This window comes from Strix uralensis, chromosome 4, assembly GCF_047716275.1.
Source record: "Strix uralensis isolate ZFMK-TIS-50842 chromosome 4, bStrUra1, whole genome shotgun sequence".
In the NCBI taxonomy this organism is placed as follows: Eukaryota; Metazoa; Chordata; class Aves; order Strigiformes; family Strigidae; genus Strix; species Strix uralensis.
In genome coordinates this window covers 66,421,476-66,438,669 of record NC_133975.1, presented here as the reverse complement: position 1 = coordinate 66,438,669, position 17,194 = coordinate 66,421,476, and the positions used below count along the sequence as shown (strand labels likewise).

The window sequence follows — 17,194 nt, the reverse complement described above, 5'->3', positions numbered from 1 at the left end:
TCCTCCACGGTGCCAGCTCACTGCAATCATGCCCAAGTAGCAACCCCCGTGTTTCCCTCAGCAGGAGCACTGAATTTGAATGTAACAATCGAAGTTAGAGAAAGTTTCTCTTTTTTCCTCTCTTTCACCCTCAAGCCTCTATAAACTTTTTTTTGCTTCATGAAGCAACATTTAACAACAAACAATACATGAACAAGACATAATATGAAAGTGAATAAAATCGTGTATTCAACATATCTAAGTTGAATGAATCCCAATGTGGGATATAAACATTAACCTAATTTCCTAAGAAGAAAAAAGGCCACCCCACCAAACCCTTCTCCATTATGTTATGCCTGTGGCACCTGCTTCTGCCCCACACCAAAATCTATTTCAAACAGAATTTTTCAAAAGGTAGTATAAGTAACTCCCTCAAGTTTCCATTAGAAGAGGTGGCTGGGGAAGGTACAAAGAACCCATTAGTTTAGGTCCCAGCAGAGGTCAAGGCTGAAGCAAGAGTTTAACCTTTGACATAAAAGATCCATGTTATTCTCATGTATACTTCAAAAATCAGACACCAGCAAGTCCCACCACAAGATGCACCAATATGGGAAAATAAGATTTGTTCTCCTGCATGTGATGCTACCTTTCTATTTAAATGGCAACATGAAAACCATCTCCCATATACTAATTTTATTATTCTCCTCATAAAACATAATGGAACTGTTCTTCCCCTTAACTGTTCACTTGAACTTACCTGTATTACAAGGATTTGGTTTTATTATTATTAAACAGGTAAAAACCAACTGCTTAGAAAATGGCTTAGTCTGTAAAAATCACATCCATAATACAGGGACATACATGGTATACACATACTTTATAGACTGAGACAGAATATTCTTTTTCTTTCCAGCTACCTAGTCATGAATTACTTCAAGTAAAATATTTTTACAATAAGGTTGATGTTTTAATACTTACACATACAAAACCAACTGTAAGTAAGCTATATTCCAAAAAAAGGTAATTGCTTCCTTAGACTGCTTTAAAAAAAAAAAAAAAAAAAAAAAAAACGAAGTTGTGCAAGGATTAAGGCCTTTTCCATCTGTCCTATAGATACTATATCCAACAGCTTGGACACATTCAATTTGTAATTCTGAACTCAACAGAGATAAATCCGTAAGGCATTTCAGTCCCTTCTTTCCTTTGGGGTGGTGGAGAGGTGGAAATAAGGATTTCTAGGGCTATGTCTTCGAGGGTGATTAAGTACTCCTCTCCATTCATGTTTTGTTATTTCAGCAGCCGTTTTCTCTTTTTCAGAAGTGCATCTCGAAGAGCCAGCTAAATATGAAACAAGAGTGGAATATTCAGGTAAGGAGAATATTAAGTAAGGAGACAACATCACTACTACATCAACAACCCTCTTCAGTTTCTTCAACCTCAGCGAGAAACACTAATAGCTTATCAGCTAAAACTGGGAGCCAAAACTGGCGAACACTAACCACCACAGGGTTTCTGCCAGTGTAGTTATTTAGCTAAACTCGATAGTACAATTAAAGAGTTGGGCTTAAAAAAAAAAAGTTTCAGTACACCATTAGCAAATCCTATACAATGAAAAAGATTAGAGTGACATGATCTGTTCTTCCACTGACTCATATAGAATTAGAAGAGATCAAAAAAAAACTTCAGTCCAGCTGAGAGGTAAATAGGATTAAATGGCATTTTTTGAGAGAGTATTACAAAGCTTCTTTTCAAGGGGGGGAAGGAGGGATGCTAGAATTTTTTACAAGTGCTATATCACTCTAAAGAGATTTTAGTGTGTATTTCAGACGTGTTTTAGTTGGTAAGGGGATCTAGCTCTGGACTATAGACAACAGTCCATTTTAATCTACAAAGAGAACAGCAGAATGCAGTATCCTACAACTACAGTACTCCAACCTACTTTTAACAATTATTTTCAAATTACTGTCAACAGAACTGATGCTGTGGCCTAACTTTAATGAAAAAAAGTATGAAAAAATTCCTCTTTCACTATTTAGCTGTTACATTTAAACTCAAAACATTAATCAGGAGTAAGGACTGAAACCATTCAAGATGGCTTTTTAGAAAGTGAGCCAAGTGTAAGAATCATTGTAAACAGCAGTTTCCTAAAAGTGCCTGGATTGTTGATTTGCAATTTTTTGTGTGTTTTGAGAGCTGGGTTAATGTAGTCAGCCTTATTTGAGGTGAGGCAGAATGATAGCAAATAAAAAGACTACAGAAGATATTAGTCCAAGTCTTCCTGTTTAACAGAAACACTTGAGTCTATAAACAGCTTCGGTCTTGCTGCTTTTAAGGCAACATATTGGAGACAACTACGCATAATTCTAACAATATGATCCTGGAAACAACTCACAAAGGAGAGTTTGTAAAAGAAGCATCTGAATGCACTTTAGCACAAGACAGAACCTAGCAAGAAAACACAGAAATTAACACCACACAGAAACAAGACCCCTGCATAATTGGATTATTCTAGAAGTTTTCTTGGAACGTGTTCAAAGGAGTTCAATTTTATAACACCCTGTAAAACCCTCAACTGACCATCTGCCAGGTTAGATAAAAGGATTTTAAGGCAGATTTTTGTTGTTAGCACAGACTTACCCTGCGCCAAGGTGAAACACAGCAGGGCAAATCAATACACCTACACCAGTGTTCTGGCAACAGCTACCACACACAGTTCAGGCTCTCCCCAGCTGAGGTGCATCGCAGGAGCAGGGGAGCTCCCTCTCCACACCCCACTCTTGCCAGCTCACCTAACCCCAGTCATCTGGGGGAGCTGCGTGGGCGCCCTGCCCAACACCTTCAGCGGGAAGGTCATCCCCTGAAGTTTCTTTCTGCCTTGCCTTCTAGATATCCCTTCAGCTACCCTTGGCGCAGACGCCTGCAGGAACACACAGTAACAGGACTGCCAAATACATGTTTGTAGCTCGTATACCCTCTCACAAGGGCTGTGACCAAGCTTATAGCTGAGGAAGCAGAAGTGGGCAGGGGCTTCACCACTAAGAGCAGCATATTGTGAAACTATAGTGGCAGGCTAAACTGAAGTGATATATTTTTTCTAAGCTGTTTCAAAGAGGTAATAAATAGCATTTATGTCTGTTCTTTGAGTACATGACAAACTATTAGATGACCTCAAGGCCAGGACAGACAAGTCCATAATATGATGGTAACAGGAGAAAGGTCAAAGAAGGAATATAGAGTGAAGAAACACACTAAAAGCTTGTCCTGAAAAACAAGTCCTCCACATCAGGGAAACATTTCTTCTATCACAGGATTATAGTCAGGGTTCTAATACGATCTGCTTTAATTTATATAAAGGAAAACAAACCACATTATCATTGCCTTCTAACCTACACATAACTTTGCAACATGGCTTGGCCCTCAACACATATTAAAGAGAAAAGGCTGACAAAAGCATTCTTCACCACCACAATCTCTGATATACCTCCTCTGGGGCAGGATTCAAGGGAAGCCACCTAGCCCACAGTCCTTTCCAGCAATTAAACCATCAAAGGAAACAGCGACGACTTAGGGAACAGGATACACAGCACTTCACCCACATTGTAAGTTTACTGCTCGGACTGTCCCATCTATTTTCAACATTAAATATTACCTGTTTCTCCCTGAAAGACCGCTTATTTTTCGTCCGGACACTATGGCTATATCTCATCATCATGAAGTTCTTGTGCTTTTTCTTTTCTTTGTTGGAAGAGCTGGCAAATGGGTTAATTCTTGTTTTCTTTTTCACAAATTCTTTTCTGTCTGTTTTTCCAGCCTATAATAGACAACGTAATGTAATAACAGGGGGTCATTTTCCTTTCCCTACAGTTAACATCAGCTGCTAAGGTGACAGGTTCTATGGCAGTGACAATAAATGCTGTTTCACTGTGACTTTCTGTGTATGTTACATGCATTCTTCCATGCTGGCTCTGTTTCTTAAGTCACAGTGAAAACTGGGTGTGTCCGCATTTTCACTGTCACCTGTAACCAGCAAGAGGCTGTTTGTTACAGTCAAGATGCAACACCAAAAATACATTTCTCAAAACCAAAACATTTCTCAAAACTCAGATGGCAGCTGGGTACCTGTCTTACAGATGCAACCCCACCACCTCCTCCTTCTGTAGGAGACAAAAACATAAACGCAAATCTAGAAAGAAAGAGGATATGAAATAGCCCAGTTCCTCACCATTGCAGTTGCCAGTCTGGTCTCCTTGTCTGATTTAGGCTTCTTATGCAGATGTTCAATATCTCTGAGTGAAAGCAACTCTCCCCTACACACACCAAAATCCAACAAAAGGCCATCATACATAAAACTTCATCTGGCAAAAAACCCAAGATGCCCTCTTGACCCTTTGTCTCTCACCCATTTCTTATGCCAACTGCCTTTCTATAAGCTTTCACACAGGCACTTCTTGTTCTCTCAGGCTAATCCTCATGCTTAGGACAACCCTTACAAGTCTCTCATTACTGCTTTTAAAGTCCTGCTTCATCCACACAGTTTAAGAAACTCTGGAGATAATAACCATGCAACTACTGCTGCAAAACACCCCCAGATCCCTATTGGTCTGAACAAGCAAAACAGTCTCATAGTTCCCATCAGCCCCCCTTGTCTCTTCTCCCAGATATAAACAAAGCCCCCAGGCCAGGATCTGTTCCAGGCTGTTTGCCACCTGTCACCAGGGGGTACTGACCAACAGCAGAGCTCTGTGCCCTGCTGCAATTAAAAGCTTTATCATCACATTATAAGGAAAAGAAAGCACTCATCAGTAGTCCATATCCTACCTGCTCTCCTCCTCTTCATCATCTATTTCAATATTTTTCCTCTTTGCAGCTTTGCCGGGTGCAGAATTAAGTTCTTTGGAAAGCTGGGCAAGACGTATTTTGTGGAATTCTTCTTGAGTTAGCAGCCTGCTTGTACTGACTGCTACAGCTTTGGCTTTTCGTTCCTCTATGGGCATACTTTTCACCTTCTCTGCCTTTTGAAAGAAGTACAAAAGAATCACAATCCAGCTTGCCTCTCAAATACCTATGCAGGGGCAATATTGTTGTGAAATCCTGCAGCCAGTTGTTAGGATTCTTCATACTCTTATATCCAGCACATAGCATTAGAATAACAAAGTACATCCACTCCTTATTTCAGAGTGAATAAAAGCACTCGAGTAAATATCACAACTTTGAAGGAATTTAGCACTGGGACAGAATTCCCCATCTCCCCCCCTCACCCTAACAACAAGCATACTTCAGCACAGGTGCTAAATAGTACTTCAACCTCGCTGATCTCGGCCAAGGTACTTTGCAGCCCTGTATAGTTATTTATGAGCAGTCACGTCAAAGTACAGAACAAGAGAATCTGGTCTGCTATTAACAAGACTCATTTGTATTTGGGGTAGAAGACACTTAGAACTCACTATTTCTTGTTGCTCCTCATCTGAGGAGTGATGCACATCAATCCATTCTCCATCTTCATTATCATCTTCCCCACTCAGACTAGCGCTTTCCCATCCATCTGCTCGGGGAAGAAGTGCACAGAGCTGTTAATACAGAGTCAGCTTAACTGCTTGAGTTTGAAATTATTTAAGACTGGATTGCAAGCTCTCACTGCCTTGTATTACCATTTATGCCCATGGACATGCTTACCAGCAAATGAAACACACAAAGTTTTATATCCAAATAAAAATCTTAGTGACAGTGATGCTCAAAATAGAAGTGGTAAAGAAAAAAAAAAAAAAAAGGCCAACCTTCCTCTTGGGTTCCTCCCTTTTCCTTTTGACTCTCAACATCCAGTACTTCTGCTCCTGGAATATAATCTTTGGCATCCAGTTCTCCATATTCATGAATCCTGGCTTCCAATGAGGCCTCAGTAGGCTTACCCTATAAGTTAAGAAAATACATGTTAAGCAGTCTGCTATTTGAATGCCCACAAGTCCATGAAGAAATTTGTGTGAGAGGAAAAGATAAAGATTTGTGGGTGAAAAAGATAAATGCTGCCTGATGAAATAAGAAAAGATCTTGAATTACTAAAAAAGTTGAACAAACTCTAGGAAGATAGTCAAGGTCCTCTAGCACAATGCTCCTGTCAATGAGTTTGGTAAATTGGAACTAAAGAAATCTTTAAATAAGAGCACACCACATCAAAAGGCAGCAAGGGAGCAAGCAGGGGAAGAACACAAGCATGATTGCACCTCATTCTCATGAGGCTATAAGACCAGTTATCATTTTTGAACACATGAGCCTACGTTTACTGTGAATGCAATGCACATAAACCAACACTTACCCTGAATTTCTTCTGCAGCATCTCTGGATTCAGAGAACGGAAAAGGTGTATCAGAGTTCTTGCAGACATCATCACATCTACCAAAAAAAAAAAAAAAAGAGTCGGAATAAGTCCGGAAAAGCAGAATACTGAGCAAACTGAAAGCCCACTCAGACAATCAGTATTTACAGCCTGCTCATGGTTCTTCTGAAGTTATAGCTCCAATGCAGGACCCAGCTCTTCCTTAGGGCTAAATCTTTATTAGCAAGCACTTTCCCTTCTTCAGTTTTGTCAACAATTTCTCCTGCCATAACAACCCTTGATTGTTTTGTCTCCTATGTACTCAAAATACAGAGAAATGCAACAGATAGTGAAAATTATACCTCTCAGCCCACACAAAACCAATTAAGGCATCATTATTATGAAGGCTATAACAATAGAGGACAAAAAAAAGATTTAAAAGTCATATCCATGTAATACACTTACTTTTATTTTTATGAGTCTTGTACTGAACTAGGTCTTGAAGCAGATCTTCAGTCATGGCTAATGGACATCTCGCAGTGATTTCTTTTATTGCATTGATTCTAAAAAATTGGAAATTAATTAATTTTTGAACACCACAGTTGGGAGAGACTCCCCCTGGCCCAATAATAGAATTAATTACCTGGAACTTGAAGAACCTCATACAGAATTTATACAACATTTAGTGCAAGAGAGGAGAACATCACAAGGACCTCTCCATGCACAAGGGTTCTCCAAACCCCTCCATCTTTAGCCCATACTCTACTCTCCAGCTATTATTTTGTCTGATCCTAGGCCTCAGGATTCTGCAACTGAAGTCTGGGTCCAGGCATACAGGAAAAGCAGTCAAACAGTCACCAAGCCAAGGAAAAAAAAAAAAAATTAAAGAAAAAATCTAGAAACTCCTCTCCTACATTTACTGATCATTCTCTACTCCACTTACATCAGAACTTTCACAAATACCTCTCACAACTAGTCAAAGAAAGTACATTACAATTTCACTAACAGCAACATTTAAATTTGTTGCTAGTAGTGAAATTTCATCCACAAAACATCAAGAGTCCTGAACTATGATGCTAGCCACTCACTGAGTATATACAAATATATTAATTCACAGACAAGAGGTCTGCCCTCAAAGTAGAAATAACAATATCCAGGAAGGAAGAAAAATACAAGACCAAACAAGACAGCAAAAAAACCCACACACCATCATGAAATCTAGAAAAGTTAAGTCACAGCACTAAGCACAGAAACCCATCATTCTGGGGAATTTAAAACACTGCCAACAAAAATAAGGAAAGTTTATGTTGAGGTACTGTCCTAACTTGTTTTTATTCAAGCAGGTTCTTGAAAGCATACTATGAGTAACAGGAATAAGTTGCAGGTCATTTAAAAAAGAAAAGTATTTTTTCACATTCAGAGAGAGTTTTACAGATTTTGTAAGATTCTGTACCCACCCCACAGTCATGACCTCCCCAGAATTCTTGTCAGTGACAAAGTTGTTGGCAATGGTCATTAACACTGACTGGATAATCTGAAAATAAGAAAAAAGGTTCAATTTAACGCATATTTAATAAAATTGTGAAAATTACTACACATTATTAACAGAGCCCTTTTCATAGAAAGATAGAGCTCAAGACTTGCACTATAGCCTGCAAATATTCTCTAGACACAAATTCTCTTGCAGATATGAAGACATCAGACATGGGTTTGGTTTTTTCCCCCCTTTTACAAGTTCCAAGGGATTGTTTTTTGTAAAGTAGCCAAAGTTACCATAAGCTTTTAAAGACAAAGGGTGTGACCAGATTCCCTTTTCCCCCTCCTGACAAATGCGCTCAGTTTTATTTCCATGCTGGCCCGCTGTTCATTTTTAACATCACCGAATATAGGTGGAGTACTGACCTCAGGTGGTACTAGCTGGTGTGAAGCCTGTGCAGCAAACAGAAGAATCTTTGTCACTTCTGGAAGATAAGAAAAGTGGGAAGAAGATGCCAAATACATTGCTGCGGTTCACTCTGGCCAGTAAACGCATCCACCAGAACAGCTAACACAAGTTGCTCAGTCTAAGTCTCAAAGCCATTTTGGTCTGAATGTATTTGGGACAACTATTTTCTTCTCTCCCATGAGGCATCAGGAACTCATCTGGTCTCCACCCCAGCAGCAGTGCAGGCCCTTAATAACCAGCTAAGATGATAAGAAATGCTCTACAACTACAGTGAAACACCAGTAAAAGGCAAAGCAGCAAAAGGCAGTCCTGCTGTGCTCAACCAGTCAGGATTTGCAAGGAACTAGTGACTCTGTAGATTAATTTTATTCCATCGCTGGAGTTTCTCAAATGCTCAGGTAAGGAGCACTGAGTGGACACAGCTTCCATAAACATCCAAAGCGCTTTGCACTTCTGGCAGTCAGGGCCTTTTACCCCCTTCGTCCACACTCTCTGGACTAATCCTACTTCCTACTAAAATTACTGCTACTTATTCTTTTACAGCAGCACTTTTAAGAACTGACTGTACATGTGACATGACAGACCAGCAGTGTTATCTACTAGTAGCTACTTACCTCTCTGATGGGGCTGTAGGAATCTCTGAACGAAGGGGTAGAAATTAAAAAGAAAAAGCTGCAGGAAAGAAGTAACAGATTAGCTTCTTGTCTTTTAACTTGAGATCACCTTCATAGGCTGATACGCTGTAAAGCAATCTATTATTCTACACAGTGTGCTCTCCAAATGCCTTGGATTTTATTGCTTGACACATTGTCCTGTCTTGAGTTTGATATACGTGGAGATCAGGAAATGACTTGGACAAAGGAAATACAAAGCTCAATCCGCAACTCTGTGAAATCCAGAATTCAAATTAGGGCACTCTGCTGTGCAATCCTACGATGTGCCACTGACCTTTGCCTTGGGGACACAATCTTCTCTCCCAAAACAGAAAGAAATTCAAGTAATTTTCATCACACTTTGGCTGTACCTCAGCGTGCGCTGTTCATGAGCAATTGCTGGACTCCTTTGAAAAGCCCTTCTCCTTTAAAGGACTTCCCAGGAGCACACAGGTCTTGAAAAAAAACATGTTCTCCTCTATTTGTTAGAAGACAGCTCAGCTATTCCAGACCAACAGCCTTCTCTAGCAGAGCTCACTAAGTACCACACAAGTCCACACCACTGCACCATCCGCGAGGCACACCAGCAACTACTTCACCACACATACGCACTTTTCAACATCTAGAAAAATTAAACCTCATTTTTCCAGAGACGCGAGGCCAGAGCATGTCATCTCCCAAACCAGGCTGGCTACAATCAGACCGTTATAAAATTATCAGAGTATGTACCTCGTGTATTCCAACTAGTCTAGATATTAGGTCCATGAGCATCATCTTCACTTCAAATCGTTCCTTACAGTTTTCCAGCTGCTTCAGCAGTTTTTCTGCAAAGTCTAGAAGAAGCAGCAATAGATTTGTGGTAGACATGAACAGCACAATGCAGAACTCAGATGGGATTACATTAACAAAGGCAGTTAGTTTGGTTTGGGTTTTTTTAAGCCCCAGTGCCCTTGCACAGAAGAAATTAAAGGTGACCAGAGCACTTCTCCCAGTGGGTTATTTTAATTCTCACATTCCTAGGTCTAAAGCTGTGCACAGGTTCAGCAGAGAGGAAAACCAGCAGAAGTTCCACAACATAAGCAGCACAGGGTCAGTACTTAAAGCTAGGTTTTTTTACATATATTTTGGGTTCATCTGAAAAACAAAATCCCCAGAGGTTCACTAGATCAAACTAATACCAAGTTGAGTTATATTGACAAACAGAAAAAAAAAAAACAGACTAGTATTAGAAATACATTTTCGAAGGGGCAAGCCAAAGAAACCATATTAGATAAACCACTCCCTGTTCACCAAAGCATGGCCCTCATATGTGCAAGAAGGAGAGCCACATCCTGATCTGTAGCAACCTGAAGCAGATGATATTGCTCCTTCCTTGTCTGACTATCTACAAGTATTCCACTATGACAAGCACAACAGGACTGATCTCACTTTTTTGAAGTGCTATGAAACTCCAGGATAAAGCACACTGCAAGTATCACATTGTCACATTTGTATCTACTTGTCACTCATTCTCCTTGCAGAGTTGTGTCTAAGCTTCAGCATCCCGGATTCACACGTAACTTGAAAAAAGACAAAATGCGATGTGTGCTTACCTTGGGGATCATGAATCAAGTGAATAGCAGAAAAATTGAACACCTCTGGCTTGTTCTTCTTCTTCTGCTTCTGCAAGGCACAAAATGAGTGAGACATTTTTTTCTTTCCATAAAAAAGCTGCATGTGCTTCAGTTTCAGGCTGCTATTAAAAGCAGCTATTTACCATTCTTCTCTTCAAAAAGAGGCAGTTTAATTTTAACAACTATTACTCTTTTCAACTGCACAAGGTTTTCTGATACCTGACCTAAGAGGCAACAGGAGCTGCATTAAAAAGTTAACTTCTCAAGACAGCACATGCTTTAAAGTAGGGGACCACACAAAGGGTACCCAGAGCAGAACTAATCCACAACTTAGACTGTTTCAAAACAGCTCTCTTCCAGGCAAACACAGCATATGCCTGGCCAGTGGATGCTACAACACTTCAGGACCTTCACATAGAAGAGATGACAAAAGGTAGCTAAACCAGGAGAGGCAACAAGATTTCTGCACTTGAAGGATTAAACTAAAATCCTGGCAAGTCAGATGCCACTCTCCTCACCTTGAGAACCTTCATCGCTTTTTCCAGTTTCTTCTTGCGTTTGGTGGTTTTCTTGTTGGTTGCGTACCGCACCATCAGATCTCGGGCTGTGGGAACATCGTCCTTGAGAAAAAAATGCAAGAATAACAAGACTCAGGTGACATCAGACTTGAAATGGGAATCAGAGAAACAAAAAGTATCAATATGTTTCAGGATCATGTACTTTATTTGAAAACTCTCCTTCCTCCTAAACTTCATCATACAGCAATACTAGCATTTAAAATCCCAGTTCCATAAAAGTAGCTACATACGTGCACACAAGAGAGTCTACTAACACTTTACAGCACATCACCACAGTAGTTTTTACAGGTGGTTAATTAGAAAATATTGTTCAGTCACAGATAAATAATGATACTCTGTATTAGGAGGTTCTAGACTGAAATCCTGTTAGGTTATCAGCCTTCTCAAGGTAGCTTAATTATGTTCATTTGTACATAAATGCAAAGTGGAGCACAAAAGAGAAAACTGAAGACAAACCAGACAGCTAAAAAATTAAACCAACTTCCAATACACCAGGTGAAAGCCTCTTCCCACAACTCTACATTACACATCTAGCAATTCATGTCTTCACAAACCAGACTGACCAACCCCTGCTTAGGTCTTTGAAGTGAGTTGGTTTCTTCACAGGGGGAGGAAAGCAAAGGAACTGTTGGCATTAGTCTTTAGACAGACAGCAAAGGCATCCTGCTGTCTCAGTTGGGGCCAACCGTCAAAAACACTGAACATTTGGGAAAAAACAAACATCTGGAGGAAAGAAGAGGGAAAACTAAGTAACACAGACTCAGACAGATTGGCAGAGCCAAGCTCACCGGAATGACAGATGTATTAGACCTTGAAGAACAGAGAAGAGAAGATTTAATCACAACACCCACCTCAGATTCTGAGTCACTGTCTTGTTTCTCATCTTCATCTCTCCCAAGAAAGAACTTCAAACTAGCAACTAGTACCTAAAAAACAAAGTAAGTTTATGTTGGACAGGACAAACTGACAACAGTATTTCCAACAGCCCTACACCCACATCTGAGGTTATGCGAAGACTATCCCAATTTTTTACAGGCATAGATAGGAACAGAAAGCAGAACAAATCATGGACTGAAAGCCATAAAGTGTTTTACAGACATAGCCTATTTTTGCTGCCCATCCCAAACAGTCAGAGGCACACAGAGTCAAAAAGCACCTGGGCTTCCACAATGCCTGGAACAAGCTTAAAGATGCAAATTCTCTTCCTATCATTCTGCAAAGCAATTGCAACCTGCACAGCTGATACCCGAGACAGTGCTCAGAACTCCAAACTTTTATTAGTTTACAGGGGTTTATTGGTGGGGTTTTTTTTGTTAGTTTTGGTTGGCTGGTTCTTATTGAATGGAACAGCTTTAAGTTCTTATGCTATGAATGCCCAATCTCAAACCATAGCACAAGTTTTTCAACCTCCAGCACTGCAGAACTGACACGTGACAGAAGGCCTAAGATTTACTCAAGCCCCAGACAGGATAGCTGCTCTCTTCACAGTTAACAAATGAAAGCCTTATGGTGCTGCTAAGGAGATGATATTCTGACAGTCTCTTCTGAGTAAGAGTGGAAAGTACACCTACCCTCCCCACACCAGCCTTCACTTGCTGTAACATAAGCTTCCAATTCCACTGCTCTGTACTTAAGAATCAAATGCTGCCTCCTCCCACAACACAAGTGGTATTTTGAAAATAAAACATGCAAAAGACAAGTCATCAGTGAAGCTTGTTAACAATTACAAAATAATAAGCTGCATCCACATGTAAAAGGAAGCCTAGGTTACACCCAGTTTCATCAAGTGATTTATGTCCTCACCTTTGTCACTTTCGAAAAGCAGGCAGTTGTGATGACATTTACTGTTTTGGCATCATTCCTGGAATAAAACAAAACACCACCTTCTAAAGTTTGGCAATTTCAAGTTATTCTCAGAAAATTAAGTCTCATGAAATGTGACTCCTAACAAGCAGGAAACTTCATTAGAATCAAATCTCTCAATGCTCCAAGTAGATTTGCAAAGAAGTTAAGTTCCTGTCATTTTCTTTTATTCTTCCAATATAGCAGTAGCTTCATCTAAATAAACAGACACACTTACATTCCATCTAGTTCACACTGTGACTAAAGGGATACAAAGAATAAGCTCCAGTAATGGAAGACAGATTACCACTTTCTTCCACTGGTAAAAAACAACCACCAAACCTCTGCTTGCTAAAAAAAAAAAAATCCACACTCAATTCTAATGAGTATTAGAAAAGCAGCTGGAGAGTTTAGAGATAAAGCACGCTCTAAAAATAAGAGTTTATAAGATATAAAGCTACAGAAATTAATTTGATTTTATACTAAGTCTCACATACTTAGAAACCTATTTTTTAAAACTGCAAAAGTCTTTTCCTTTTAGCAACACTAATTTTTTTCAGCAGTCCCTGTTTTTTAGGGAAATAGTTCTCAACCCACTACTACACACACTAAAAATTCTTAACAAAGCTGTTGTGAGTTTTTTATTTTTGCCATGGAATAGACAGTATTTCCTTGAATGCTACACATGAAAACTCTTTACACCCAAATACACATCCTGTCTGCCAGGTGTGGTTTCTCTGCAATACATTGAAAGAGCAATGTTGCCATTCACACTCCAGCTTAACTCATGTAGACATCACCGAGAACTTCTCCTGAGTAAGAAATGCAAGAACTGCCCCATTAGTGCTCTGCCACTAATGTATTTTGCAGATACCTAAGAAGCAGCAGGCACACTGCCCACCAGCAGTATCACTTGGCTGCATTTGTACAGTTCATTTCTGTTCAAGAACCAAGAACAGCAAAGGAGTTACAAACTGAAGCAATTACAAGTCTTTCCCCTGTTTTTACAGTTAAAAAAGCAAGAGGTAGTGAAGATACTACCATCTTCTCGTGCAATTTACCACTGGGTAACACCTGCTCTAGCACTTTGTAACACAGCATAAAGATTCACCAACATATTAGGTACAAGACAGCAACTGACAGTACTCAGTGTGCTTTTACTCCTTTCAATGCTTATCTAGGCAACAATTTTTCAAGCTGCTATCTGCTAAAAACAGGAGCTATACTATAGCTTCACAAAACCCCCCCAAGACTTAAAGCACCCCTTAGATCAGTCATCTAGAATGAACTTACAGATTTAAAAAAAGGAGAAAAAAACCAAAATTCCTCTTTCCACTGTACAGCACAAGCTGTATATGCTAATACTAGCAGCTTTTATGTAAAGGCTCAAAAAAGTGAGCTGCACACAGTTTTGGTTTTGAATGCAATACACATTACTTACATACCACCTTCAACTAAAACATCAAACATTCAACCTAAATAACTCTGAGACTTCACACAAGACAGTATTTCTTCCCAGCTAAATTCCATTCCGCAAAAACATAGCCCCACTGGAACACAAATAAGATAAATATATTTAAATCTCTGCCCTCTGCATTATATTTTGCACTACAGGCCACAAGTGATGTCAGGATGGCTGCCCCACGATAAATGGGGAATCAATACGAGCCTGCCAGACCTACCAAATATTCCTCCTGTAAAGTTCAATCATCACATCCAGTGATATCTTGGCAGCAGTGGGATTGCTATCTCTCAACATAGTGTACATGAAGTTCTGCAGCGTCTAAGAAAAAAGTTTGGAAACATGTCTTATTAGAAAAAAGTCTTTCACAGTATCAAGAGGTTAAATTGAAGTATATCTGAAAGCTAAAATACTTACTGTGTTCACTTTATTGTTTTTGTGTTTAGCATTGACGTTCTTGATGTCCGACACGATGTGAGTATACAAAGTCTGTGAATGGAGAGATAACAGCGAGTAAGCTATGCAAGTTATACAGAGAACAATGCGACACGTTAGTATTCCCCTAAAGCCTCTAAGTACTAAAATGAGAGACCAAACTGATCACCACTAAGAATATTATTTTCTCTTTTAAGTTACAGTTGGAAAAACAACAAGAAGTTATCCCGTAAAGTCTCACATATGCTTTATTTTCATGTATTTGAAAAGCGTCCTTAATTTACAGTACAGCAGGAAAATTAATAGCATCAAGTATTGCTTAAAAAAATCCCACTCCTGCTTCATTCAGGCATGTCCCGATGGCCTATTTAGTAGCAGAAAGCAAAGATTTCCACTTTTACAGCAGAAAACGTGAAGTACAGCTGTAACTAGCAGCTGGTTTGGTTTTAGTTGTTTTACTCAGAAGTTTTCACAGAGAATTCTGTAAGGCCTGCTCCGACAACGATGTGTTTATGGTTTTCACCTGCAGATACATTCGAGCTGCTCAGTTCCATGCAGGACAGGCCTACAGCCTACCACAGCATGGTAAATATGTTTACAGCAGCATGCTTCATTACTAATCAAACATACAGAGCAAGCCTTGCCTCTGGCACTGTCAATCGCTGAAAAAGCAGAGCTACTTTAAACTTTCTTATTTTGTTATCAAGGAAAGGAGAACAGCTGCCTGCCAGCGCTTCATTACTTCTGACAAGTTGGTCAAAACCCACAGAAAATCAAGACTGGTTCTTGTAAGCATGACTTACTTTTCGTAGGAGCTTATCATGACACCGCAGCAATTGAAAGAAGAGCTCCAGCAAACTTGTTGGATTTATTAGATTCTTGTTTCTCAACAAGATCAAAGCCTTGCAGAATGTCTGTAAGAGAAACAAGGAATCAGAACCAAAATTCCATAATACTCTCCAGTTTCCATCATTATTAAAAAAGCAAACTGAACTCTAATCTCACATGTAAATAGCACATTTTAACCACAGGACGTGGTCTGCCCAAAACACCTTTTGGTGTAGGTCTTACCATGCGCAGGTCAGCATCCAGGACCGTGTGGTGGTAGGAGAGCAGCTCCTTCAGCTGCTGGGGAAAGCTGGCCATGTGTTCTGGGTAGCAGTGGGCAACCTGGTTAGAGACAGACCCAGCTGAACTCTCTAGCGGAAACCTTGGCTTACCTCATCACCCCAGGAAGGTGTGAGATATGGTAAGCAAGCAATAAAATTATAAACGTTTTATAATAATATAATATATACAAAAGTAAGTCAATATCCAGATGTAAGTGGTACAGTGCAATTTAAAAAATCCTTTAAAAAAATTATACCAATGCTCAAAAACACCCATCCCCTTGTGTTTCTGGAAACAGACCAAACTGCTGCAGAAATCGTAGTCAATGAGCAACTCGACAGCAACTCCGTCAAGGCTCTAACAGCAAAACAAAGTGAAACACAATCTGCCATGGCCACTGTGCTCAGGGCAAAGACTCTGCGGCTGGCGAAGGGCTCAAGGCCAGCGCCCAAGGCACCCGTCAGAAGGGCAGCGGCTTACCTGTGCCAGGAACATCACCAGTTCAGCCAGTTCCTTACTGGGCTTGTCCGGTTGGAAGGTGAAAATCTCCACATGGGACTGGTAGTGGTGGTACTGCTGGAGGAACTGAACACACACAGGGCGACTGCTGAGCGGCACCGACAATGCCTGCCCCCCCCGCGCAGCTGCCCCAAGGTGCCCTCAGCTGCCCCAACCGCCCCCCAGCACGGCCCCCTGCTGCCTCCCGCTGCGGGCCCCCCGGCTCCGTACCTCTTCGGTGTAGGAGGTTGGGTCCCGCTTAATGAGGTTCTGCAGCTGGGGCAGGTTGCTGGGCAGCTTGTTTCCTTGGCGGCCCGACATGACGGCTCCGAGCCGAACCCAACACCGCCGCGCCCACACCAGCGACCGACCGCCACCTCCTCCAGGAACACGCGAGCTACCAGATGGGCGCCGCCATCTTAGCCTGCCCCGCCCCGCCCAGCGCCGCCATCTTGGCCCGCCCCGCCCCGCCCGGCGCCGCCAAGGGACAAACTTCTGCGACAAGCACGTCCGTCACACAGGGAAAGAAGCAGGAAAAGCAGCCTCTAGTTGGCATCTTTTCTTTCTTACTGCCAAAGGCTTTGGGCAACTCTGTCAGAGTTCAACCGTTTAGTGAACATAGCTTACTCGTCTGCCGTTTTCCAATTGATTTCTCCCCCTCACTTGCATCATGTCACTCCTGCATGGTGACCCTGCCCTCACCCTGGCTGCATCATATATTGTAATTCAGTAGAAAAAAGTCATTTTTTAAACTCTAAGTGCTGCCAGC

The 17,194-nt window shown here is 40.8% G+C and overlaps 1 protein-coding gene across 1 annotated transcript; it reads right to left on the bottom strand.

Moving 5' to 3' along the window:
* Window positions 1-657: 657 nt before the first annotated feature.
* On the bottom strand, window positions 658-16,844 carry SDAD1 (SDA1 domain containing 1). The gene is made up of 22 exons (XM_074867060.1): window positions 16,657-16,844; window positions 16,408-16,512; window positions 15,889-15,987; window positions 15,621-15,731; window positions 14,800-14,871; window positions 14,603-14,703; window positions 12,882-12,939; window positions 11,930-12,004; window positions 11,019-11,120; window positions 10,480-10,549; window positions 9,617-9,720; window positions 8,849-8,906; window positions 8,192-8,250; window positions 7,747-7,823; window positions 6,755-6,852; window positions 6,290-6,366; window positions 5,754-5,886; window positions 5,424-5,521; window positions 4,798-4,991; window positions 4,202-4,286; window positions 3,629-3,790; window positions 658-1,317 (listed from the first exon to the last, which is right to left on the bottom strand). The coding sequence occupies exons 1-22, from the start codon at window positions 16,744-16,746 to the stop codon at window positions 1,267-1,269; spliced, it is 2,079 nt and encodes a 692-aa protein (XP_074723161.1). The 5' UTR covers window positions 16,747-16,844; the 3' UTR covers window positions 658-1,266.
* Between the last annotated feature and the right edge of the window lie 350 nt (window positions 16,845-17,194).

What these genes read in the sequence shown, in the direction of transcription:
- SDAD1 (XM_074867060.1), bottom strand. Translation starts at nt 16,746, where the DNA reads ATGTCGGGCCGCCAAGGAAACAAGCTGCCCAGCAACCTGCCCCAGCTG. An exon ending in CCTACAGCCCCATCAGAGAG is followed by an intron (nt 8,251 to 8,848) that starts GTAAGTAGCTAC and finishes CTTATCTTCCAG; the next exon opens with AAGTGACAAAGATTCTTCTG. An exon ending in GGGAGGAACCCAAGAGGAAG is followed by an intron (nt 5,522 to 5,753) that starts GTTGGCCTTTTT and finishes TTCCCCGAGCAG; the next exon opens with ATGGATGGGAAAGCGCTAGT.